The 24,972-nt window shown below is 43.3% G+C and overlaps 1 protein-coding gene across 1 annotated transcript in view; it reads left to right on the top strand.

Moving 5' to 3' along the window:
* The window catches only part of WWTR1 (WW domain containing transcription regulator 1), a 119,978-nt gene extending 99,656 nt beyond the window's left edge, over nt 1-20,322 (top strand). Inside the window, exons 4-6 of the mRNA XM_050966064.1 lie at nt 12,367-12,500; nt 13,465-13,577; nt 16,624-20,322. Coding sequence (XP_050822021.1) covers nt 12,367-12,500; nt 13,465-13,577; nt 16,624-16,808 — 432 coding nt within the window. The 3' untranslated portion in view covers nt 16,809-20,322. The remainder of the gene's footprint in view (nt 1-12,366; nt 12,501-13,464; nt 13,578-16,623) is intronic.
* Nucleotides 20,323-24,972: the final 4,650 nt, after the last annotated feature.

The following is a 24,972-nucleotide window of genomic DNA, read 5'->3' as shown; positions in this document are numbered from 1 at the left end:
GTGCAGTAATGGAGGAAGGGCACAGGCAGATCCCATTACTGGTATGGAGAGGCAGGACAGAAAAAGTTTGGCCACCACTGCCCTGGAAGATAAAGTGTAAAGGACAAAAAAGTATTTTTGCAATCTGTAGCCTGTAGTCGTAATCAACAGGAACTTTATAAACTTCTTGTCAGCAGTCAGAGCAGTACTGAGGCCTAGCAGGATGATGGAGTGTAGCAAACCCCTGAGGGGTTTCATTGTTGAAACATTGTTATTCCTATCCTAATCCTTCACTGCTGCTTTTGCTTTTTTTCATGCAACCTGTCTAAGAAAAAAATGCTGAGTAAGTGTATGTGCTTGCTGCTAGGCGACCGAAATGAGGTGAAAAGGGTTTGGGTGAAAGGGAGTGGAATTCTTTTGGCAGGTCCCTCAAATCTCTTTTCAGCTTGACAGCAGCTGCTGGCTGGCTGGCTTTTTCCAGTCATTCCCGTCTCTGCAGCTGCTCTGCTGGAGAGACACACCCAGCAGTGAAGGAATACAGAGATTCTAGGAGGTTTCTAGTTAGAATGTTGTTTTTTTCCCCTCCCCTTCATTTCAGTAGGTGAAAGCTAGCGTTTGAAAAAGTAACAATTCTCTTTCCTTGAGCAATTGAGTGGGGAACTGAGCAGTTGATGTTTAATAAGGGTTCTTTGTTTCAAAAAGCAGAATGTGACACAGCTTTCATTTGAATCTTACCTTGCCTTGTCGTTTCAGAAACATTTCATTTTCCCAGTTTCTCTCCCACTGATTATTTTTGTTAGTCTTGCAGAGAAAAAAGGCAAACTAGCCTTTCTAAAGTCCGTTGGAGATGGAAGTTATTAGAGGAGCTGTCAGTGGGAAAGGTCTGAAATGCTCACACAGAGAAAGTGCCCTGTTTCCACTCTCTCTTGATGAGCTGAATGGTTGTGTAAGTGTTGAACTTCAGAAACTTTTCACCTTGTCATGAAGTGCAGGGGAAACCAAGCCAAGGTCATGTTTCCCATAGGGTTCATCCCAGATGTCACTTTCATGGGTGCAGAGGGCCCGGCAGAATTCTGCAATTCTAATTCAGAAAAGGGAAGGTATGGGAAGCCTGAACAAGGGAGAAGCAGCGTGGGAGAGTTCCAGATGCAGATCCACCAGCATTTTGTCCTTGTGGGGTGGGAGCTCACTGACTGCTGGGCTCCTAGAGTCCTGGGGCTGCAGCAGCAGTCCAAAGGGTATACCCAGTGCACGGTCTGGCCATTAGCCCTATGTATTGAAAGCACACGCAGTGTCTAAATGCTCGATTTTCTACCATAAGTGAGAGGATCAACAGGAGAGGAATTATAATGATTAGCAATATAAAAGCATGTGCAGTGAGATATTTCTCAGGGAGGGTTGCAGGAAATGCGACAGTGGAGCTCTAGAATCCTTTGGCATACAGTTGAAAAGAGGTTTACATCAGAAGTATGTACAAATACAATGAATAATTCAATATGCTGCACCCCTTTGAAGCCTCTAAAGATTTTGGCAGCTTTAGCAAATATCCACCAAGGAAGCAGGTATTTTGACAATGTTGTAATCTCAGGATATTGCATTTATTTATTTTTCTTTTTGTTTCCACTGATTCCCCATCCCCTTCCCTTTTTGACAACATCCACAGCAATGCCAGGCAGATTATTATGGGCATTCACTTCTCTTTGAAGTGAATGCCAAAGGCTGCCTGAATTGGTTAGCAGGAGGGATTCCTCCTTCGCCTTTTTACTGTCTAGAAAGCTAGAGACCTACAGCATGTGTCTCCAAACCTGTCATCCACATGGCATTGGAACAGCACACTGCCAGGCACTTCAGTTATAAGGATGCCTAATACTGCGTTGCTGGGCTAGATAGTAACTAGTCCTGCAGTGCTGTGCAAAAGGAAGGAGGGAGCATCAGGAGCCTTTTTTCCTTGTGCCCCTGTGCGTTGTTCAGGCAGTCATGGTCTTTGTCGCATTGTCACCCAAGAAACAAGAGGGTATATCATTGACAGCAGTGCTTATAAAGGGGCCCCACACCACATCCCCTGCACCAGAAAGAAGAGTTGGACCAGAACAGGGAACGAGTGATGATGATAATGAGGCTAGTCACCTCGATTTCAAGGACGTCGACAATCACAGTTTGTACTAATGGGACATTGCATGACTCCATAGAACAAATCAGGAAGAACAGTGTTTACCTCACTGGCCAAAGAGCCTAGTTATGTTGATTGAGCTGCACATTGTTTTCATGCCTGACACTGTGTTTCCAGCAGCTCAATGTGATTCTTCTCAAAAGTGTGGACACCCACCCTTAAGACATGTTGTTCTGCAATAAGATCCATCACCAGCTGCTCAATGGTAGAGTCAGAAATGTTAGTTTTGTGCAGTTTTTGTGTCAGAGTGCCTTTGAAACGTTTAATATGCTCTCAATGGTTTAATGCCTGTGCTTATTTTGGACTATAAGACTTGTTTTTGCCATTTCAAGAGCTATGAATGGCTTTTTATAGCATCACAGCTAAGAATACACCAAAAGGGCTCTGAGCAAGGACACACTGTTGCTTAATCCCATTTGTGATTGGAAATGGGACTGTTGGGTCAGTGGTTTTCAAGCTGTGGGTTGCGACCCAGTACTGTCAATGGTGCTGCCTAGCTAAGGCAGGCTAGTCCCTACCTGTTCTGACACTGTGCTGCACCCCAGAAGCAGCCAGGAGCAGATCCAGCTCCTAGGTGGGGGGACCATGGGACTCTGTGTGCTACCCGCGCCTTGAGCACCAGCTCCACACTCCCATTGGCCGGTTCCGAATTGGGGGGGGCAGTGCTTGCGGGCGAGAGCCGCGTCAAGGTGCTTGCATACCTCCGCATAGGAGCCGGATCTGCTGCTGGCTGCTTCCAAGGCAGAGCGCGGTCCACAGTGCCAGGACAGGCAGGAAGCCTACTTTAGTACCCCCGCTGCACCGCTGACTGGGAGCTGCCCGAGGTAAGCCTGTACCCCAACCCCACCCCCCAATTACCTGCCCCAGCCCTGAGCCCCCACAAACCCAGAGCCCCTTTCTACACCTCAAACCCTTCATCCCTGGCCCCAGCCCAGAGCCTGCATCCCCAGCCCAGAGCCCTGACCTCCTCCCACACCCCAACCCCCTTCCCCAGCCCAGAGCCCCCTCCCAGAGCTGAAACCCCTCATTCCTGGCCCCACTCCAGAGCCTGCACCCCCAACCTAGAGCCCTGACCCCCTCCCACACCCCAACCCTCTGCCCCAGCCCTGAGCCCCTCCCACACCCCAAACTCCTCATCCCCAGCTTTGTTGGGTCGCGGACATCCAACAGTTTTCTTTAACTGGGTCGCCAGAAAAAAGTTTGAAAACCACTGTTCTAGATGGCAGTCGCTGTAAAGGAGAAAATTCAGACACCAGCAGGGCATATGGAAGGAGCGCTCTCATGGCTGATAGAAAGAGAAGACATTTTTGAGAAGTCACACTTCCTTTAACTGTATTTGTAATTTTTTAGTACACTGCAAACACACCTACAAACCTTCTAATATAAATTTCAGTTAATGTGGGGTTACTTTGGTTTAACTTCTGTAACTCTCTCCTTGTAGCTATGATTATGGTAATTTCATTTTTGGGAGAAGATAAGAGTACACTTAACAAAATAACATAAAGCGTTTAACAGCTATGGAACCTCATGTTCATCAAGCTGTTTAGTTTGTGGGCAATATGATAAGTGGTCAGCTATGTCAGAAAATTTTTCTCAAAACATTCCTCCCACAAATAAGAATTTTTTGACAAAATGGCCATTCTTTCCAGAGCACTGGACTCACTGCTCCTGCACAAACTACTGAGAGTCTCGCAACATGTGCTTGGAATTTAATACTGTCTGGGTTTTTTCTGTGCTTCAGCTGAACTGATATAATCACTTAGCCAAGGAATTCAGATACTGAACTCTCTGGAAAATGTGGTGCCAACTACTGATTGGTCCAACTAGGAGAGATTCATGCCCAAATTAATTGACCTATGTAGCCAGATATAGTATCTGGATGCAGACTGTTCTACTTCAGAGTGATAGCATTGTCAGCAATCTATTTGAGGATTGCTTACTCCACTCCAGGATTTAGAGAGGCCTTGAGTATCAAGGCCATCTTTGAGCTACAAAGCAAGGGAGCTACAGCAGTGGTTTTCAAACTTTTTTTCGGCGATCCAGTTGAAGAAAATTGTTGATCCCCGCAACCCAATGGAGCTGGGGATGAGGGGTTATGGTTGTGGGAGGAGGCTCTGGGCTGGGGCAGGGGGTTAGGTTGCGGGAGAGGGTCAAGGCTCTGGGCTGGGGTGCAGGCTCTGGAGTGGGGCCAGGAATGAGGTGTTTGGGGTGCAGGAAGGGGCTCTGAGTTTGGGGGGGGCTTAGGGTTGGGGCAGGGAATTGGGGTGCGGACTTACCTTGGATGGGTCCCGGTCAGCGGTGCAGCAGGGGTGCTAACGCAGGCTTCCTGCCAGTCCTAGCACCACGGACCACGTTGCGCCTAGAAAGTGGCCAGCAGCAGATCCAGCTCCCAGGTGGAGGCATGCAAGCGGCTCCGTTTGGCTCTTGCCCGCAGGCACTGCCCCCACCAGCTCCCATTGGCTGGGAACCAGCCAATGGGAGTGCAGAGCCTGTGCTTGGGGCGGGAGTAGCACACAGAGCCCTGTGGCCCCCCAGCCTAGGAGCCAGACCTGCTGCTGGCCACTTCCAGGATGCAGCATGGTGTCAGAACAGGTAGGGACTAGCCTGCCTTAACTGGGCAGTACCACCGACAGGTCTTTTAATGGCCCAGTCGGTGGTGCTGACCAGAGCCGCTGCAACCCAGTGCCTTCCATTCCGCAACCCAGTACTGGGTCGCGACCTGCAGTTTGAAAACCACTGATCTAGAAAAGCCTTTCTGTAACTTTCTACATAGAGACAGTGCTAGGGTTTGTCTGTACGAAAAAGTTGCATCTGTGTAACTTGAATCAGCTTTTAAACTGATATAGTTAAACCAGTGCAAAAGGCAGTGTGAACAATCTTATATTCATGGAAAAGTAATTTAACTAAATTGAAATAAGCCAGTCTTGTACAGATAGGATTCACACAGCCTTTTGCACCAATTTAACGATATCTGTTTACATTTACACCATAGGTTATACTGGTGAACCATTTTATTATTTATTTATTTATTTATTTATTTATTAATGAGATGCTTGAGGGATTGTAGCAGACAGCAATATATACCATATACTGTCTAGTCTCTTCAATACAGTTTAGTTCTGTAAAGTATTTTGCATCACAGTTCTCGTGAAAGATCAAAGGCTGGATTCAAAGGAGGGAGCCTTGCTCTTCCTCACTCTCCTTTCGCCTCTGCACAAATTGCCCAGCATTCCACTGGGGAGTGCAACCTCTGCTTCCTTCTAGTTGCTGTCCCAAAGGGAACATCACCCACCATCCTTTCTGTACCAGTTCACAGAGCTGGCTGAGTAAAGAGCAAGGAGCACATTAACCCCTCTCATGGGCTGGTGCTGCTGCTCTGGCATGTGCATTCTGGGAACCATAACAGGAATAGGGGCCTGAGCCAGATAGAATTTCTCCTTGGGAGTCAAACTTGCAGTGCAGCCTCTCTGTACCTGAGAGTGCCAAGGGTAGAATTTGTCCTGTAACTGTATGATATTTTTGACCGGTTGGGAATATGTCTGTGTCAAATTGTGAAATCCATTTTGTTTTGTGAATTTCAATTTGTTTCAGGGACTTATATTTTGTATTGCAACTTCCTTTGTGGATTAGAGTATCCATTTTATAGCAGGGGTTCGACACCTAGTGGAAAGACTATGTCTGAGAAACTATGACAGAGCAATAAAGGGCCATCAAAGCAGAATAACTCTTTTCTACTGGTAGGCCCATTGACTTTTAGTTAATCTCTACACAGAAGCCAACCGCGGGTGGGGGAGTGGACCCCAAAAATCTCCCATCTGAAGCACATGAGCAAAAAGGGGACAGGGACTGTTTTAAAAGAAGGATGCTTCACTATGCAAAGGGCCAAACCATGAACACAGGGAAGAAGACCAGGATAATGAAGGCAGGGAAGGGTTGCCTAGCCTAAGGATGTTGCTCAAACCCAGGGCAAACAGGAGGTGTGATATCAGACATAGGGGAGAGGGCGGAATGGGCTGTGTTCAGGATTTAGTTATTTTCCCAAGATCTGTAACTGTAGTGTGCTCTGTTAAGAGTAAACTGTAATGTTAAACAAATTTCTTTGTTAAGCCTGTGTTCCTTGCTTTCCAGCCACTTGTCTTGGATTTAACTAGAAACTGGAGCTGCCACAGCCAGGTGGACTCTGGGGAATCTTGTCTAAGCAACTGAGATCTTGGGATGGGTGGGCTGAGGCCCTGGTTCCGAGATTTAAGAAGGCCCAACTGCAAGGAGCTCATTGCCCAAGAAGGATATCGTACACATGGTTTACACCCAAGAGCATGCCTGTGAGACCCAGAGCTACAAACTGTGGCCAGCCTCTGCCCAGAACCAGCAGGGTTATTATAACCGTAGGGGATTCATCAGATGGGTTCACTAACAGACTGGTCTATCCAGAGAGGAGAACTGGGCTAGGTTGTAATAGTATGGTATAGCAAACCAGTGTTGAACAAACCATAGGCTGTGGAGCCAGTGGAGGGTACCCAGGCCATGACCCAACCACTTTTTGGCCAAGCCAAACCTGATTGGCATGGCAACCCCGGGCACCGGGTCACAATGCTACTCACTCAAATTGGCCTGTCAGCCTCTTATGCCAGGGTTTATATGCCCTTCCCTGAACCTAGTTGCATACCACCAGAACCTTTAATTTGTGCACCCCCTGGCCCCAAACTATCAATAGTTAGGCGTTGTCTTTGACGGAGGGGCAGCCAAGCCAAACCTGAGTGGCTCTGTGACCCCATGCATCAAGTCACCACACCGCTTGCTCAGATTTGGAGTAGGTAGGTACAGGGACTAATAGGATGGTTTAAGCTGCTGGTGGGCAGGGTATCGGAGAGGTAGAAGAGGAGGGTCAGGTTGGGAGGTAATCTGTGCTCCCTCGCCCGCCCCCACTTTAAATGGCACTCCACGGCCCCTGGAACAGAGTACAATTGTAGAGTGTTGGGAGTTGGCTTATCTTCATGAGAGAGAACTGCATTAGTCGCACAGCTGTCATTACTGACTTTAGATGAATAACCTGACACTTCATCTGGTTCATGGTGAATTTACTTGGCTTACATCTGCAGCTCCTCTCTCCTCAGCCTTTGGAGCAACAGCCATTTATATAGGTGCCTCAAACTCAAATTAGACAGCTGCTTGTCTTTTATTTTGACCCTTTTGCATTTCCTTAACAAGCAGCTGATCTCATGTGTGTGGCCACGTTGCATAGCCTTGGAGACTGTAACACTGGAAAGCTACCAAAGGAATCAAGGTCTTGAAGGATGAAGTGGAGGTTGTTTGGTGTCTTTGAAAAGAGGGAGGCAGCTCCAATCATATGGGGCTTCATGTAAGAAGGCAGAAAGTGGGAAAAGAAGGCACCTCGATATTCCTGAGATAGGTTAATTAGAAAGTCTTCCATAGAAAGAGAAGGTATTTATCTCCATCCTCCATTTAACTTAAAACAGTCTATGGAAGTATACGGATTGTTCAAAATCTTATTTGACTACTTCCCCCCACTTCCCTCCTGCCCATCGTTTTGATTTAACATAACACTTTCCCAATAACTTGGTGGACCAGTGGAGTGAAGACATCTTTCTGAGTAATGGAATTCTCTAGCTACTCTGAATTAACAATGTTTTTGACAGTGTTTGAGAACAATTATGGAAAATTACTTGGAGAGAGCTTTCAGCTGCCGGTATGTCATTACCTGTTGTAGAAACACAGGAGACTGGAATAGCATACCTGCTAGGCATCTGAGAGTTTTAATCAAAAGAGTTGCAAAACTCCCTTGCTGTGTATCCACCTACTGATTGTAAACAAACTTTCACTTCAGTAATGGCCTTTCTCCTCTACCAGCATGTGACCTCGATAACTCTTTCCTCAGTAGATTTTCTTTGGCGGCGCTGTGATGCAGATTCCCTGTGATAGATAATTGGTAGATACTCACAGTCATTGCTGGTTCATCACTAATATCACCATTTCCAGCAAAGTACGTTTTATAGACCAATCTCTTTCTACATTCATTTTTCTTTATTTCTAGTCATATTCAAGGACTTCTGCTATTATAAGTGGCACTAGAACTTATTAAAATGTTGGTTTTATGTTGTGTGGTCCCTTGACAGTACAAGCTGCTGCATGCAGGAAGGTTTCCCAGTCACCTTTGCACAGATAGGATTCTTCAGTCTGATATTCCTTACAGTTCCAATGAACTTATTTTGCATTCTGGAAATTGCAAAACTGGCATGACATCCAACAGGAACAAAATTTAGGTAATAAAGGTGACCAAATTAAAAAATGTCACTTCTTAAACCTTCACTGTTTTTGGTGATGCACACAATGAGGTCCCAATCTTGATCTCATTGCAGCCAGTGACAAAATTCCCAGTGGCAGCAGGAGCAGGCCCAAAGTTTGCGTTTTGTCCTGTGTGTTTTACCTGAGAAATAGATATAAAAAGTTGTTTGGTTTTTGTTCTGCTTGGCAGTGACCGAGTAAGTTACATGCAGGTCATGTCCTATGCTTTTCATCCATTGCCTTCTGCCCTTCCTTTAATTGGGGGAACACCTCAGGAACAGTGACACAAGCCTGAGCCAGTAAAAAGATGCCATCCATTCTGAATAGGACTTGGTTCCAAATACCTGGGAGAGAAGTATATTAATATTTACAGTTATTTGGCCTCAGACACCGTTCTGTCTAGAGTATTGGCTATACTTACTTTAAAATTATCTTACATCCTTGCAAACAATAAATAGTTCTCATATTGAGTCAGTATTTTCTGCCCCTTGCCAAAATCTTATCATTAATAATGTATGAAGGCCCCAGTTAGGGCTGGAAAACATATTGCCCAAATTGCTAAAATATGGCCTTGAATGGCTTGAAGACTGCATTGTAGCAAAATAGATCCTAGCAAACCTTCTCTTGCATCTTTATTTATTCTTCTTTCCTCCCTATGCCCCATTATTCTCCCAGCTTGATTTTTTTTGTTGGTCTTTATAGTTTATGCTTTAAAAAAATCCTTTTCAATAAGCTTTGATGCAGTAATAGAAATTTGGCAGTGCTCTAGGATTCAGATGTAATAGTGTCACATATGTCACTCACGTGAGAGTGACCTTAGGGGTATCTGCTGTCATCCACCTGATTTGAATTGTAAGTGGGAAGGCTGACCAGCAGGCTTTATACTAATATTAGTGTGGCAAACAAGATGACATAGTGTTACAAAAAGGCTCTGAGTCTGTTTACTCTTCGCCTATTTAACTCATATCTTGACAATTAAATAAACCATAATACTAAGCGTTAGTCCTAAAATATGGTGTTAAGGTAACAGTTTCTCACTTACAAGTGAAGAGTCCAGATTGGCCAGTATCACTGGAAGAGTAAGCTACAGGTACAATAAAACACATGGCACCAAATTCTGCCCTCAGGTATACATACTTGTTAAAGGGGGTTGCATGTGTGAGGAAAGAATTTGGCCTTAAGTAAAGAGAAAATCTGGCTTCAGGTAAAGAGTAATTTACAGTACAGTCACGTGAGATTAGAGGTCTGAGCAAACAGCAATAAACTTCATTATCAACCATTTAAAACATCATATCAACCATTTAAAACATCAAAAGTTCCTCATTGCAATCTGGACTGACTCTGCTTTCCTCAAACACCAGTAAAGAAGGGTTGTTGGTTGTCCTAGGGCAGATGTCGGCAAACTATGGCCCACGGGCCACATCTGGCCCACGGGACCGTCCTGCCCAGTCCCAGAGCTCCTGGCTGGGGAGCCTAGTCCACGGCCCCTCCCCTGCTGTCCCCCATCCCCTGCAGCCACACCGCCACATGGGCCACACTCTGGCCTGCCGCTCCCGCTGGGCAGCATGGGAAGCACAGCTGGCTCTGGCCAGGTGTCATGACTGCAAGCTCCTGCTGCTGGTAAGGGGCCAGGGAGCGGCGGGGGGTTGGGTAAGGGAGCCAGGGGTCTTGAGAGGCAGTCAGAAAGGAGGGGGCAGTTGGATGGGGCAGAGGTTCTGGGGTGGTGGTCAGGGGATGGGGAACAGGGAGGGTTGGGAGTGGGAGTCCCAGGGGGCCTGTCAGGGGTCGGGGATGTGGATAGGGGTTGGGAGGGCAGTCAGGGGACAGGGGAGCAGGAGAGTTTGGATAAGAGGGTGGGATCCTGGGGGGCAGTTAGGGATGGAGGCTCCCAGGAGAGGCTGGTATGGGGATGAGGAACAGAGGGCAGTTGGATGGGGGTGGGAGTCCCAAGGGGGCTGTCAGGGGGCAAGGGTGTGGATAGGGGTCGGGGCAATCACGGGGACAGGGAACAAGGGGGTTAGATGGGGGCAGGGGTCCCAGGAGGGGGCAGTCAGGGGACAAGGAGCGGGGGGGGGGTTGGATGGGTTGGGGGTTCTGAGGGGGGCAATCGGGGTGAGAGGTGGGAGGGGGCAGATAGGGGGTGGGGGTCAGGCTGTTTGGGAAGGCACAGCCTTCCCTACCTGGCCCTCCATACAGTTGCACAACCCCGATGTGGCCCACGGGCCAAAAAGTTTTTCCACCCCTGTCCTAGGGCAAAGAAGCTCTGAATATTCTGTTACATCATCTTTATGGTATTAGTTGAGGCAGTCTTAATTTTAGCTTTTCATAAAGTCGTCTTTACTAAACTAATTTCAAAACCAGTGGGAATAGTTACAATCATATTAAAGGAGTTAAATATTTTTCTATTAAACTGGCTGAAATTGGTTGAATGGAGAAAGATTTTTCTACCAGGGTTTGTAGAAACTGCTCCTTTTATTCATTTTTCAAAAAATTTAGTAATTGAGGTGAATAACTGATATAACTGTATTGATTCTTATACCTCTGAATAGGAGACGTATTCCTTTGGGCCATTCCTAGGGAATACTACACCCTATGTAATCATCCATTTTACCATTAGATGTCACTGTTGTTCCACAGAAATACAGTCACAAGGGTGTTTCTCTGGATTTCTCTCTTAAAGAGAGAGTTTAGAAACAAGTTTCAAATGTTTGCTTCAGCTCTAATTACTGATTTATCATCTTCTGTACAATGTACATGAAACAGATCATTAACAACATAGGCAGTTCACCCTAAAGATTGTTGGATCAAATTCCTGATTCCTGGGTAATGTTTTAGCTACTCTGTTACTCATCCAGATGGTGCTGTTATAAGAGCTAATAAATTAGTCTTTCTAGTAGTTGACAGACTACTTTTAGCCCCTGACTCTGATCTCTTTTATACCAATATAAATCAGGAATAATTCCATTAAATCAATGGAATTACACTGCTATAAAACAAATGTGAGATCAGAATCAGGTTCTTAAAAATTTTTATAATTGCCACTTTGAGTCATGCTTTAATTCTTTCAAAGGGCTTGGCTTCAATACAGAGTTAACTCGAGTTATAAGTTGGGCACGTCTCCTGACTCATGTCCTGCCAACACACAAAACCCCCTTAACTCGAATGTGGTGCTGCCTTTAACTCGAGTTGATTGGCTCATTGGGGAGTTCATAGGCTACAGTTCAAGTTTGTACAACTTGTCAGCTGCTAGCTAGCACAGTCAGTCGGTGGTGCTAATGCAATCGCTGTGCAGTAATTCAGTTGCTATGGGCAGCTCTGTGTTATTTTGCAGCACGAATGCTCACTTGATAAAGGCCAACACCAGTGTAGTTAACTCTGCAGTGAAGACCTTGTCATGGTCTGTAGCAGGGGTAGGCAACCTAAGGCGTGCGTGCCAAAGGCAGTACGTGAGCTGATTTTCAGTGACACTCACACTGCCTGGGTCCTGGCCACCAGTCTGGGGGACTCTGCATTTTAAAAACCTTATTTACTTTAAATACAACAATAGTTTAGTTATATATTATAGACTTATAGAAAGAGACCTTCTAAAAACGTTAAAATGTATTACTGGCACATGAAACCTTAAATTAGAGTGAATAAATGAAGACTCGGCACACCACTTCTGAAAGGTTGCCGACCTCTGGTCTGTAGCTTTGGAGAACATCTGCCCCTGTAGCCAGTATGTGACTTCTTAAACCAGCAATCATAATTATAGTGTTTGGAATCAAGTTCCCAAGTAAAAACAATTGAATTGTAGACTGACTTCTTAATAGAATGGGTATTTCAGATGTAAGGGCACTTTGCTGCCATGTCTCTAAGATGTTTGAGTAACTTTACCTTTTTTATTACTCTCTTATTTATTAATTTTTATTTAGGAAGCTGCACTATGCAGACAACTTCCCATGGAATCAGAGAATATGGCCCCAGTTCAGACTCCTGTGAACACATCTGCCATGACACAAGACATGAGGACTATTACAAATAATGGATCGGATCCTTTCCTGAACAGGCAAGTTAATGTCCTCTTCATCAGCTGTTTTGTTCTGTTGTTTTATCTGTGGCACAGATTGTTTTGTAGATGCATTTCCCAAGCAAACTCCTAAATTCTCAAAGTTTTATAAGGATTGGCAAAATTCTAGTGCAACTCTGAAAACTTAGGGGTGTCATCTCAAAAAGGAACTGGCCACAAATTAACCATTCAGACATTTATTTTATGAAAATTATATGGACAGTAGTACTGTCCAGTGAGAGAGACCAGGTGAGATGAAAACTTTGTTTATGCTTCAGATGACAGAAGAGCACCTTAAAAAAAAAAGTCAAGCATAAAGGAGAGGAGGTTATAGCTGTGTGGTATAATGTACTGTAAGTATGTTGGAGACAGTATTACAGGTAGATTACATTCTTTTAGACTGCAGAACTACTGGAATGCAATTTTTATATCTAGAGAAAGTTTTAGGTTTTTTTCCCTTCAAAATAAAAACTGGTTCTACAGCAACCACTAGATATTTGGCTCTAAACTTTAGAAAAATGGCCTCCAGTTGTAGACTGAGTTTCATGTTTACAGTTACACCCATTTAAAAGCATAACTATATTCACAAATCATGTGTTTAAATCTCCAAATGGGTGCAGTTGCAGAAACAAAATTGTCTCTGCAATACTGGAAGCTAAATTGAGGCTTGACTAAATATCGGGCAATATTTACGTAATGGTATGGGGAAGACGGTGCCCAAATCCTATGCACTGCTCTGAAAATTTCTGCCTGGCAGTTTCTAAGATAGCTGAAAATGTTACATAGGTTGGGCCTGGTTCTATGTTATTGTGTACTAGTGCAAATGACCATACATGGTGCCCATCTAACAACGTATTTAAGTCCAGTGTTTGGACTATTGTTCTCCTTTTCTCAACCACCACCCTCAGGGATTATTTCTGACAAGAATATCTTTACTGAGGCTTTTTCATGTTTCAATTCATAGTGGGCCATACCATTCCAGGGAACAGAGCACAGACAGTGGCCTAGGCTTAGGATGCTACAGTATACCAACAACACCTGAAGATTTCCTCAGCAATGTAGATGAGATGGACACAGGTAGGAACAAGGAATATACTTATTTTGCTTAAAATTTCATAAATTTTGTTTATAACCAAATTTCTAATTGTGTGAAGTGAGTAATAATCTCTCATCTTTCCACATATAGGAATAGATAGGCCATGGGGCCCCCTCCTGCAGGGTGCTGAGTGCCTTCGCTCACATTTATGCCAGCATTTGTTAAAGGTGCTCAGCACTTCACAGGATGGGACCTATGAAGAGTATTGTCTCTACTGGAACCCTTAAGTTATAATGCTTGAAAGCCTCCTCCTATTGAAATTAAAGATGTAAAAGATTAACCGGTTAACTGGTTAACCAATAAGCATCAGTCTTATCGGTTTGGTTAGTGGTTAATGATTAAACTCCGCTGCGGGCAGGCTTCCAGGATTCTGCTGCCGCCTTGCGGGTGGTAGCCTGGAGGGATTCCGGGTGCGCAGCCAGCAGCAGAGTCCCAGGTTTGGGGCTGGCAGCCGGGACCTGTGTGCAGGGTCCGGCAATGTGGTCCCATGTAAAACGTGGGTGTGCTGTAGCACCCCCCGCACCACTAGTTCCCCGGTTAAATGTCTAACCGTGTAACCAATAAAATTTTAATAGGTTACATGGTTACTTTTTTTAACCGCTATTTACATCCCTAATTGAAATAAATAGACCTTCTGCAGCTGACTTCACTGGGGCTTTGATTTCGTCCAGTACTAATAAATAAGGTTAAGATTTTTTCACGGATATTTTTAGTAAAAGTCATGGGCAATAAAGAAAAATTCACAGAAGCCTGTGACCTGTCCCTGACTTTTACTAAAAATATCCATCACAAAATGAGGAGCTGCTGGGGAGCTGCAGGGGCCTGGCTGGGAGCTCCAGGGGCCCCCACCACCCGTGGGGGCTGAGAGCTCCAGGGAAACCCCCCTCCGCAGCTCTGAGCTATGAGGTCCCCCACTGCCAGTGGCCAGCAGCTGTGGGGTCCCCCCTTGACCATGGTTGCTGGGGAGCCTTCCGGCACCCCCAGCCTGAGGAACTGCGGGGTCCTCCCAGTTGCCTGTGTGTCCCACCACCTGTGACAGCTGGCAGCTGCGGGGTACTCCTCCTGCCTTGGGTGGCAGCGGTACCCTGTGGCTCCTGGCCGCCCCGGGCGGCAGTGGTACACTGCAGCTCCCAGCCTCCTGCAGGATAAAGTCACAGAGGTCTTTGGAAGTCATGGATTCTGTGACTTCCACTACCTCTGTGATAAAATCGTAGCCTAACTAATAAAAAGATGCTTTAAGATATAGTCGGAGCGTGCACTACCAACTGAGAGCCCAGTCCTACATTCCTTGCCCTCCCAATACTCTGAGATATGCAAGGAATGATGGATTGGATGCTAAGGGTGAGAGTTTAAAATTGTCAACCAGATCTCCTAGGTGGCTTTGAAAGGCCTCAATCTAAATGTACATAGGACTGTTGAAAAGTTAATATAACATAGTACAGTGCTGCCCTTCTACAGTACTTAGCACAATGGTCCCTAATCCATGAGTGAGGCCTGTGAGTGCTATCACAATATAAATAACTTCCAGCAAGCATATACCACTCAACTGCTGGCAGTGGAATCTGATAGAGTAAAACTCTATTTATAGTGAAGAATAAAACCTGCTTATTGTTTCCCTGGTCATGCAAATAAACAATTGTAGTTGTTGTTAGAGTGAACTCTGCTTATAGTTTCTCTGTTAACAGTATTAGTGGCTTCAGGATTCCACTTTATTACTGGTATGGTTAGCTGCAGGGCTGCTATTCATATATGGGTGAGATTCACAATGTGGCTCCTAAAATTCTGACTCCAGATACAAACAGCTCCCAATTCAAGCTCCCAGACTGGCATCTTTGTGGGGCAACTGTCCCCCTTCTCAGCTTTCTTGATCTACATCAATCACTGATTTCAGTGGGAATTTGGGGCATGCAAGGAATGTGTAGGGCCAAGTTCTTCAGTGGCAACTTGAAAAAGGGAGCACAATAAGGGGCCCTGTTTTTCATCTGTCAGTATGGAGAGTTGTGTGTGAAATCCCCCTGACAGAAAATTGAAGATATAGCCCAAAAGCGAGCCAGTGAGTTTTGGAAGGATTTCCTATGTGTCTGGCCCAGGTTTGATTTGCAGGGATATAGGATCAGATTCTTCCTTTACTTATTTGGCCTAATACTTGACACCACTAAATCGGTGGAATTCTTCAGGGAATAAAGTACTACCCACATGAGTAAGCATGGCAGAATCTAATCCTAGGTGAATTGGTTTTAGCTCTTCCACATCTCTGTGTTGTCTAGTTCTGTGGGAATTCATTGCATCATGAGAACAGTCTCCTAAGAAGAGCAGTTGCATTGGGATTTCCTTTCCAAACATGTGTCCAGTTCATTTAGATATTGATTTTTTTGGATATTACTATCTTCATGTTGTTTAAAAGATGAAAGTAAATGATTAGTAAACACACCAGTTCTTTTCAGCTACTGAAATAAGTCAGTGAAGTCAATGGGACTCAAGACTCCCTTTGGAATCAGTGGGAGTTCTGGGTGTGCAGTGAGTACACAGTCATGCCCTTAATTATTTTACTGTTCATTATTGTTAATTGAGCTCAAAAAAATAGAGTAATAACATTGCAAAGGAAATTTCCTGTAAAGCAGTCATTTGCCTTAGTTTGAACTATGGGCTAAGGATGAAATTGACTCCTGTGCAGACAGCCAGAGCACAGTGCTCAAGTGGGATTTGACTCCGTTAGCCCTCTGCACAGGGATGAATTTCACTGTACTGCTTAAGTGAGGGGGCAGAGGCTGCTTATTCAAATACTGGTCAAAAGAACTTTTTTGTGCTTTTGGCAGCACAACAAAAGAGAAATCCTTCTTTGGATATGCTTTTCTGTAAGCAAAGGAGGCTTGACAGTAGAGTTTATAGAAGATACTTGTAATGTGGTGATTGTGGGAGGCGTGGGGGAGGAGGAGGAAGTGTGGCTACAATTTTCAGCGTGTGCATTGTTTTAGAATCATTTTTAGAAGGGAGCCAGCATCTCTACGATTCTTCTTTCTTTTACAGGCGAAACTGTGGCTCAGACTCCCATGAATGTAAGTTCGCAACAGACACGTTTCCCTGATTTCCTCGACTGTCTTCCAGGAACAAATGTAGACCTTGGGACTTTAGAGTCTGAAGACCTGATCCCTATCCTCAATGATGTGGAGTCTGTACTCAACAAGAGTGAGCCGTTCCTCACTTGGCTGTAATTAATAATCACTCAATGCTGATTCAGCCCTTACTACTAGCCAACATTTCCTTTTCCTCTTGAAATAGAGGTAGAGCATCTGAAAATCTTCAGATATACACTTGCTGCCTTAATGACTTGCTATATCACCTTTATGGTCAATTTAACCTGTGCCTGAATTTGATTGACAGTAATTTAAATATAAAATATATATTTCTTTCTGTTTTTCAAGAACTGCATCTACACATCTGTAACCTGTGTTTCCTTTACAGATCATGTAGAAGTGTTTCTTTCTGGGGGCTTGGGAATCACAGATGGGCAGAGTATGGGATAGAGATCTGTGTCCATGATTAAACTCATGGGCTCTCTCTCAGTTAAAATTATGACTCTTAATGAACCAAAAAAGCTGACCACACATAGGCAGCTTGGTTCAAAAAAACCTGCACAGAATCAGACCACAAGTGCAGTTTTATAATTATATTTATGACAATAGTACCAAATGCTTTTTTATCTATTTAACTTGAGCTTTGAGCTTTAAAATCATTATATTATTAGTAAGATTGTGCAGTATGGAATACAGAATAATTCTGATTCCAGAGCAACTATGATAATCCTTATTATACATTTGCAAAGGCACAAACCGTACTATTGCAGTTTATTTTTCAGTATATTACTGTATAGCTTCCAGATAAATACTTCCAATTTGAAAGTAGCTGAGTGGTTCAGTAACAGTTTTACACTACAATAATATTGTAAAATAACCAGATTGGTACTAACTACCGCCTTAAAAAAATCATAAACATATGTCATTTTAAAAAAATGCATCTTAGATTTTGATGTTTATTTTATTAAGCACTAGAATTTTATAACGAAATACATGAACACATTTTTTAAAATAAATCTGTGGCAACTCTGTTTTTGACATCTGCAAAAATGTACTTAAAAATCAGGACAGAAAAGAGTGGCACAACTTGACAATACCATAAGCAATTTAAAAAAAAAAAAAAAGCCTTGTTCTTCTTGTTTTCAGTAGCAGTGTTTCTTTAACTGACAATATCAATGAAACTGTACAGGCCACTGAATACTTGTGAACAGATGGTCACTTTATCAGATCAGTGATAACCAGGCAGGTGCTTGTATGTCTGGTAAAGTTGCTAAAATCCTAATCCTTGTTGCTTGCTAGAGTTGGTATACAAGACACATGGCATACTATCCTGTATATTCATATCTACTGTATATCCTATAAAGGTTTCTTTTTCACATGTTTGGGGCTGAGAAAGCATCAAGGACACAAAGCATGCAAAGTTTCCCTGAAATGCAAATGAAGTCCTGAAATTCTTAAGTATTTTGAATTTATTATTTATAATCTATGAATTTAAGCTTTTTATTTTGAAAAAAATGTATCTTATGAAAGGCATTAATACAAGTCTCTGAGCTTGATCCAGTTTATATGGGGAAAGCAAGGGATGTAGCACTCAGTGTAAATGTCTGTTTGTCAGGTCTAATCCATAAGATCCTATCTATGCACCAGAATATTGGACACTAAAGAATTTTTTTATCTTGTTGGGAAAGAGGCAGATGAAAGGGTTAGAGATGAAGTGGCAGAAATATGGACTAGATTGGAAAGGTGAATGATTATGTAACAGAAAATAATAACAGTACCTGAGAGGGAAGGATGGCTGCAGATAGGGACACACATGTAAGAAGAACTAGCCATGTTCACTTAAACAATACCATACCATGAACCCAGTACAAGAAACTTCCTTGTGAGAGAAGAGCTGCTTGGTTGCATGTTACCACAGTGGCATGGAAGCTGTCTTGTCTTTTAAGCAGGAGAGGGGAGAGACCTACCCAATGAAGTTCTATTATACAGAGAAGACTAGTTCTTTATATATATATTTTAATATAACACGGGATGAGGAGGCAGAGTTGCATCTGCACAGAATATTGCTGAATGGACATTGTTTTAGTTTTCCCCTCCCCCGCACTTATGTTAGAACTAAGTGTTCAGATATTGGAAATTATCTTTCTGAACAAACAAGGGACCGAGGGGACTGAACGTTGTTACTGTAGTATCATGAATCATGTTTCAGATTATAAACTTAAATGAAAATCAGATGGTCCTATGGTTTTGTTCTTTTAGCTACACAAATGGCTTTATATAGTGAGAGAATTTGGGATTTATAGTATCTTATTTTGACAATAAAACTTTTTAAGCCAAGTCCTCAGCTGCTGTATGATCAGTTAAGCTCCATTGAAGTCACTGGCTTAATAGTACAATTTAATCCAAGGGATCGAACCCAGTCAATCTTATAATTAAAGTTTAGAAAAGTTAGTGTAAGCATTTACTAGTAAGTCAATGTTTTTATTTTTATTTTTTTGTCATAACAAACAAAGATCCACAGAGCAGAATTCTAAAGCTGGTGCCTGCTTCTCCACATGTATACTGGTGTAGGTCGGGAGGGTTGAGTGAAGAGAATAAGGCCCAGAAACATTATATTTTGTAATTGTTTTCATGTTCCTGTGATAATAAAACAGCAGCAGAGTTGAATGGAAAGGTGCTATGTAAACCATTATTGCTACTGTAAAGCAACTGCCCGTAAGTTAGGTCAAACCTTTTTTCATTCTGAACCAAATGATGGTGAAGATAAAAGTAATTTTTTACACCATAATGTGTTCTTTTTTCTACAGAGTATGTGCTGGATCTAGGGTGACCAGGTGTCCCGATTTTATAAGGACAGTCCCGATTTTTGGGTCTTTTTCTCATACAGGCTCCTATTACCCCCCATCCCCTGTCCCTATTTTTCACACTTTCTGTCTGGTCGTCCTAGCTGGATCACATGCACAAACACTCTCCCCCACCCCCATACTATCCTGTTTGTTGTGAAGTCCTCCTTTCCAGGAGTTTTCTGACTTTAAAAACAGGCTGTGACAGAAGTATAAGTATTCAAAAAGCATATGTATTTGTAATTCTATTGAAACAATTTAATTTTTTACAATATTTCACTATTATTTCAATTTGTGAAATTACATTTATTTTACTGAATTCACACTGTCTACTTGTCTCAATACAGTAAATATGCTAGTGGGACAGTTGTACTGTTGACCATCACTGAGCCTGACATACATAAATGTTGGGGCTATGGAGTAATAGGATGTTAATTACAACTTGTATTCTGATAACACTATTAGAATGTAACTTTTGGGGGAGGGTGGGTTGACTATGAAAACAAATTCTGGGGTGTTTTGGGGGGTGGGGAGAGTTTAAAATGTTTTTTGAATATGGGAAAATGGGTGATGAAACAAACTGTTTCTTAATACACTGCATCCATGTATGTGCTAATACTTTAACTTTTTTATTTACTTTCTAATTTTATGTTATGATGTGTGAGCAGTTGTTTTTAATTTAGGTTATTTTGCATACAGAGGGTATGCATCAGAATCAATCAGATCAAACTATTGTACCCAGAGTTTGGTTCTGGTTTTTATTTCTTTGATCTTATACAAGAGAAAATAAAGAAATGAATTAAAGCTTTTGGCTGCATTTTTGTTCCATACCATTTTTTTTATTATTATTTTTCTGGAGGATTTTAGAACTTGCAGAGCATTGTGTAACTCCACTTGGAATAAAGTAACGAAACTGTTCTGTGGAAAGAAATTACCTTTGGCTTAAGTGGCCAACATTTAGCAAAAGAAACCTTAATATACAAAATTATAGTTCAGGTTATTAATAGCTATGAGTAGGTATTAGGTGATAGATATCCTGGGTACACCCACCCATGCCACATCCAACATGCATCCCAGAGGCATGCTACTCATTTGTCCCCACACCACCTCCTAGCTCACCACTATTAGTGCATTCACTACAATGTCACTCAATGAATTTCATTTCCAGAGAGGACCACCACCTTAAGGTCTATGTACCACTGAAGCCCTCACAACACAGTATAAGCGGGGCATTTGCATGGGGCTGCCCTTCTGCCCAGGACGTGAATTTCACATTAACAGAATATTTTTCATCATTTGCTGAAAACAAGTCAATGAGATTGTGTACACTCCAGGTCTACATTTGAAAATCTGGCCTTTATCTACCATGTGTTGTCAAGACAAATACTGAAATTATCCTAAACGTATGCTTGTGAACTTAGACTTCCCCATGCTTCCAGGCCATATATCCTGCACTCTGATATCTGGGTGAAGTGCATAACATCGTGTATCTTGTAAAATCAGTTACTGCGCTCATACAACTGTGTTGTGGTGTATGTTGCTCTCATACGATAGAGTCCATACGGCAAGGCCGCCGACGGGCGGTGGGGGGAGGTAGGGGAAGGGGCAGCAACGTTAAAGCGCTGCCACAGCAAAGGACCGTTCTTAAAGTGCTGCCTTCATTAGCCATTAGTTAGATTCAATATTTAAAGATAAAATGAAGCCTACAGCTCAGCCAACATAATGAACTTGAAGATCTGTAATCTAATGGCTGATCAGTTAAGACAGAGGCAAAGTGCGAGGTCTGAATTCAGTGCTCATGAAAATGAAGCCCTTATAGCCTACTTGGCTTTAATCCTATTATGAACAAACAGTATAAAAATTTCCCCAGATTACCCTTGTGCTAATACATTACCTGCAAAACACTGCATTCTAATCCTGAGATTCTTGGTCAAAGACTACCAGTTTTGGAAAACTTGGGGGTTACTTTATGATGTGGTTAAACATTCACAAAAGGAACTACGAGTCTACCCCATTTGTGACTGAAATCAGGATTTGATCCCAGGGTGACTGGCTAATGCATTAACACATTGTGCCACCAACTATAACGGAAGTGCTGTTGGTGATTTGGACTAGTGATCTGAACACAGGCCTGTGAGCCAGGAGCTCCTGAGACTTAATCCAGATTCTCTCATTGGCAAATCACATGATGTTTTCCCTAATTAACAGCTGAGTAAACAATTTATCTTCCTCTCTATCTCACAGGGGTGTTGTGAGGTTTAAGTAACTATTTTGGAAAGGTGCTTTGACGGTGATAATTTTAAAAAAGTAGTTAGAACTTAACATATACATGCTGACCACGGGGTGAAGGAAAACAGAAGGATCCCCCAATTTGCTTGTTAGACTGACTTTCTCAAATCCCTTAGCCTTTCTGAATCTCAGCCACATCTTTCTTCCTAAGGCTGTTCCTGAAACCCTGATTCTGTGCCCTTTGTCTACAGCAAATACTACGTATGTATTCTAATTCTACACCAGAGGAATGTAAAGTACTTCAAGGACTTACAAGCACTGTAGCCTGGTAAGCTGTTCACAAAGATATCAAATAGGATAGGATCCATTTACTGTGACTTGCATTAATAAAAAAGAGGGGCCTTAATAATGCATTGCACAAGCAGTTATAAAATTATGACATCAAAGGTAGCTGGAAACAGCTGCCGCATCTGTCTGCTCCACTATGCTACTATGGAATGTGATATCATCCTTTACACTAGCACCTGTTGATGTAAGTATCTTACACGTATCTTTCTTACACGTTTCTTTTCATTAAAGGTTAACAGCTGTCTTGTGCCTCATAGGTCTTTCTTGGGAACAAGGAATGTGTCTTATCTGTGATCTGTAAAGTGATGGGTAACTGCACAGTGCAAATGTTTAATGCCATTAATAATATAAATCTGAGTTGGACTAATGAATATCCAACATGAAACTGTAGATGGTATCTAAAAATAGCTAGTTCATCATGAGCAGAAGCTCCTAATGAGCCCAATTGTGTGATAATTATGTGATGTAAGCTAACCTCCACCAGAGACTAAGACAAGACTCACACTTGCATTTCCTTTTGTAATCAGAGCTGCATTTGACCTTAGGGGGTCTCAAAGTCATGGGAAATGCATCAATCTTACAGGACACAGATAAGAAACAGGTGGCCCAGTTGACTTTGGATTTCCAAGGGAACATAGTATCCATGTTTCTTGGTGCCTAGTTCCAGTTCCTTATGGCATATGTCATAACTGGCAGTCCATTGGACTTCTATGATGTGGTTCACCTCAAGTTACCTCTTAAGGGAATCACACCAATATTTCTAATGTAAATTCAGTAACAAGTGGGGACTGATCAGTGAAGACAGAGGCAAAGTGCCAGGTAAAATTAAGGCAAGGAAGGGGATGGGCAGATTTTGGTTCAGACATGGTTAGAACTATGGAACAAGAATAAAATGCAAGGAGAAACAAAGATGTGAGGGGCAGAAAGAAAGAGTAGTGAGAGAACTGGAGGACATGGGAGCACAGAAGAACTGGAGAAGCAATGACAGCTTATACCCTAGAGCAGGGATTGGCAACCTTTGGCATGCGGCCTGTCAGGGAAATCCATTAGCAGGCAGGACGGTTTGTCTACCTGCAGCGTTTTCAGGTTCAGCCGATTGGAGTTCCCACAGTTCGCCGTTCCAGGCCAGTGGGAGCTGCGGGAAGCAGCAACCAGCACATCCCTCGGCCCATGTCACTTTCTGCGGCCCCCATTGGCCTGGAATGGCAAACCACAGCCAGTGGGAGCTGCGATTGGCTGAACCTGTGGATGCTGCAGGTAAACCAACCGTCCCAGCCTGCCAACGAATTTTCCTGGTGGGCCGCATGCCAAAGATTGCCGATCCCTGCCCTGGAGTCATTATACAGTGGCTGAAAGCATTTAAACACATATGAATGGCACAGTGCAGTGGGGCTGTAGAAACTCTGACAGCTAACAGTGGAACAAAACCATCACTATCAGTTAACTGATGAGTCCCTGACATTTTATAGCTTGATGAATCATGATTCATCCTTTCAGGAAAAATTGGTTGCACTGTGGATCATTGTCTAGGATGCCGAAGGGAGGTGTTCGGAATTATTTAATGTGAAACATTTATTAAAAGGAAAATGCACAAATATATTTAATAGATTATGGTTTGGTCTCTGAGTTTCATTGACTCTGTAATGGAATACTAAACTCTATTATTCTGTTCCACCAGTAGGTGGTAATGTATGTAAAATGTCCTGTTTAAAGGAACCTCAGCTGTACCTGGGAGAGCATTAAAAGATCTTATGATGAATACGTCTGGTGTGTAAAAGCAAGCTCTGTAGCCAGTCTGGTGCAGAAGTACATAACAGGCTCTGCCTGCCTCAGAGTGACTACAGGACTGGTGACTTAAGTCTAACTTCAAGCTCAGTCTTAAGAGGCTGGTACACTGGGATGGTCAAATGTTGTATCTCTCCATTTGTATTTAGTACTCCAGGTGCACCAAGTTGAATACAATAATCAGCATAATGTCATTTATCAGACGATCTATACGTCACTTTATTGGTGAGTCTTTTCAGAAGTTTTGTTACTGAAGTTTGGAGGGAACAATTAGCCAAAGAAAGATGCTTGTATTTCCTTTAAAATGGCCATGTTAGCCCAAAGCCAATAGCATCAATCTCCAATCATTCACATCTGTTAGATCAGGCTAATGTTCTTATTTTACAGTGCCTTAATTCCTGAGAATCTAGTGTGGCATTAGTTCCCATTCATGGCTTCTTCCCTGCTCAGGGAGGGGTGTAGGTTGCAGTGGGGAAGCCAATGGCAACATAGTTGAGATGTGTTGCCAGAGAGTTGCAGGAGCTAAGACCGAGCTTGTCTGCTTGAGAGCTATGTGGATGGACCCTCTATTCACACAACATGGGCACAAGCCCCTCGCCCTGAATGGAGAAGGGGCTTGTGTCCAGCAGCATGTGATATTACTTGTAACTGCATTATCACTGCAAAAGGACTTTTGCAAAAGAAATGACACTTAAAGGGTATGTTACGCTTGCAGGGGCAGCTCCAGGCACCAGCACGCCAAGCATGTGCCTGGGGCGGCAAGCCACGAGGGGCGCTCTGCCAGTCACCACAAGGACTGCAGGCAGGCTGCCTTCGGTGGCATGCCTGCAGAGGGTCCACTGGTCCCGCGGCTTCGGCGGACCTCCCGCAGGTGTGCCACCGAATCCACAGGAGCGGGGACCTCCTGCAGGCAAGCCACCGAAGGCAGCCTGCCTGCCGTGCTTGGGGCGGCAAAATACCTAGAGCCGCCCCTGTATGCTTGTAAAGTCTCATGGCCTGACAGCCATGCCCTAAGGCACACCTGTGACCAACAAGCAAATGTGCATCATAGCCATCTCCATGAATAAAAGTGTGATACAACAAAATGTGGGGTAAAG

Source organism: Gopherus flavomarginatus, chromosome 8, assembly GCF_025201925.1.
Source record: "Gopherus flavomarginatus isolate rGopFla2 chromosome 8, rGopFla2.mat.asm, whole genome shotgun sequence".
Lineage (NCBI taxonomy): Eukaryota > Metazoa > Chordata > Testudines > Testudinidae > Gopherus > Gopherus flavomarginatus.
The sequence above is the reverse complement of the archived record's forward strand: the minus strand, read 5'-3'. Positions and strand labels throughout refer to the sequence as shown.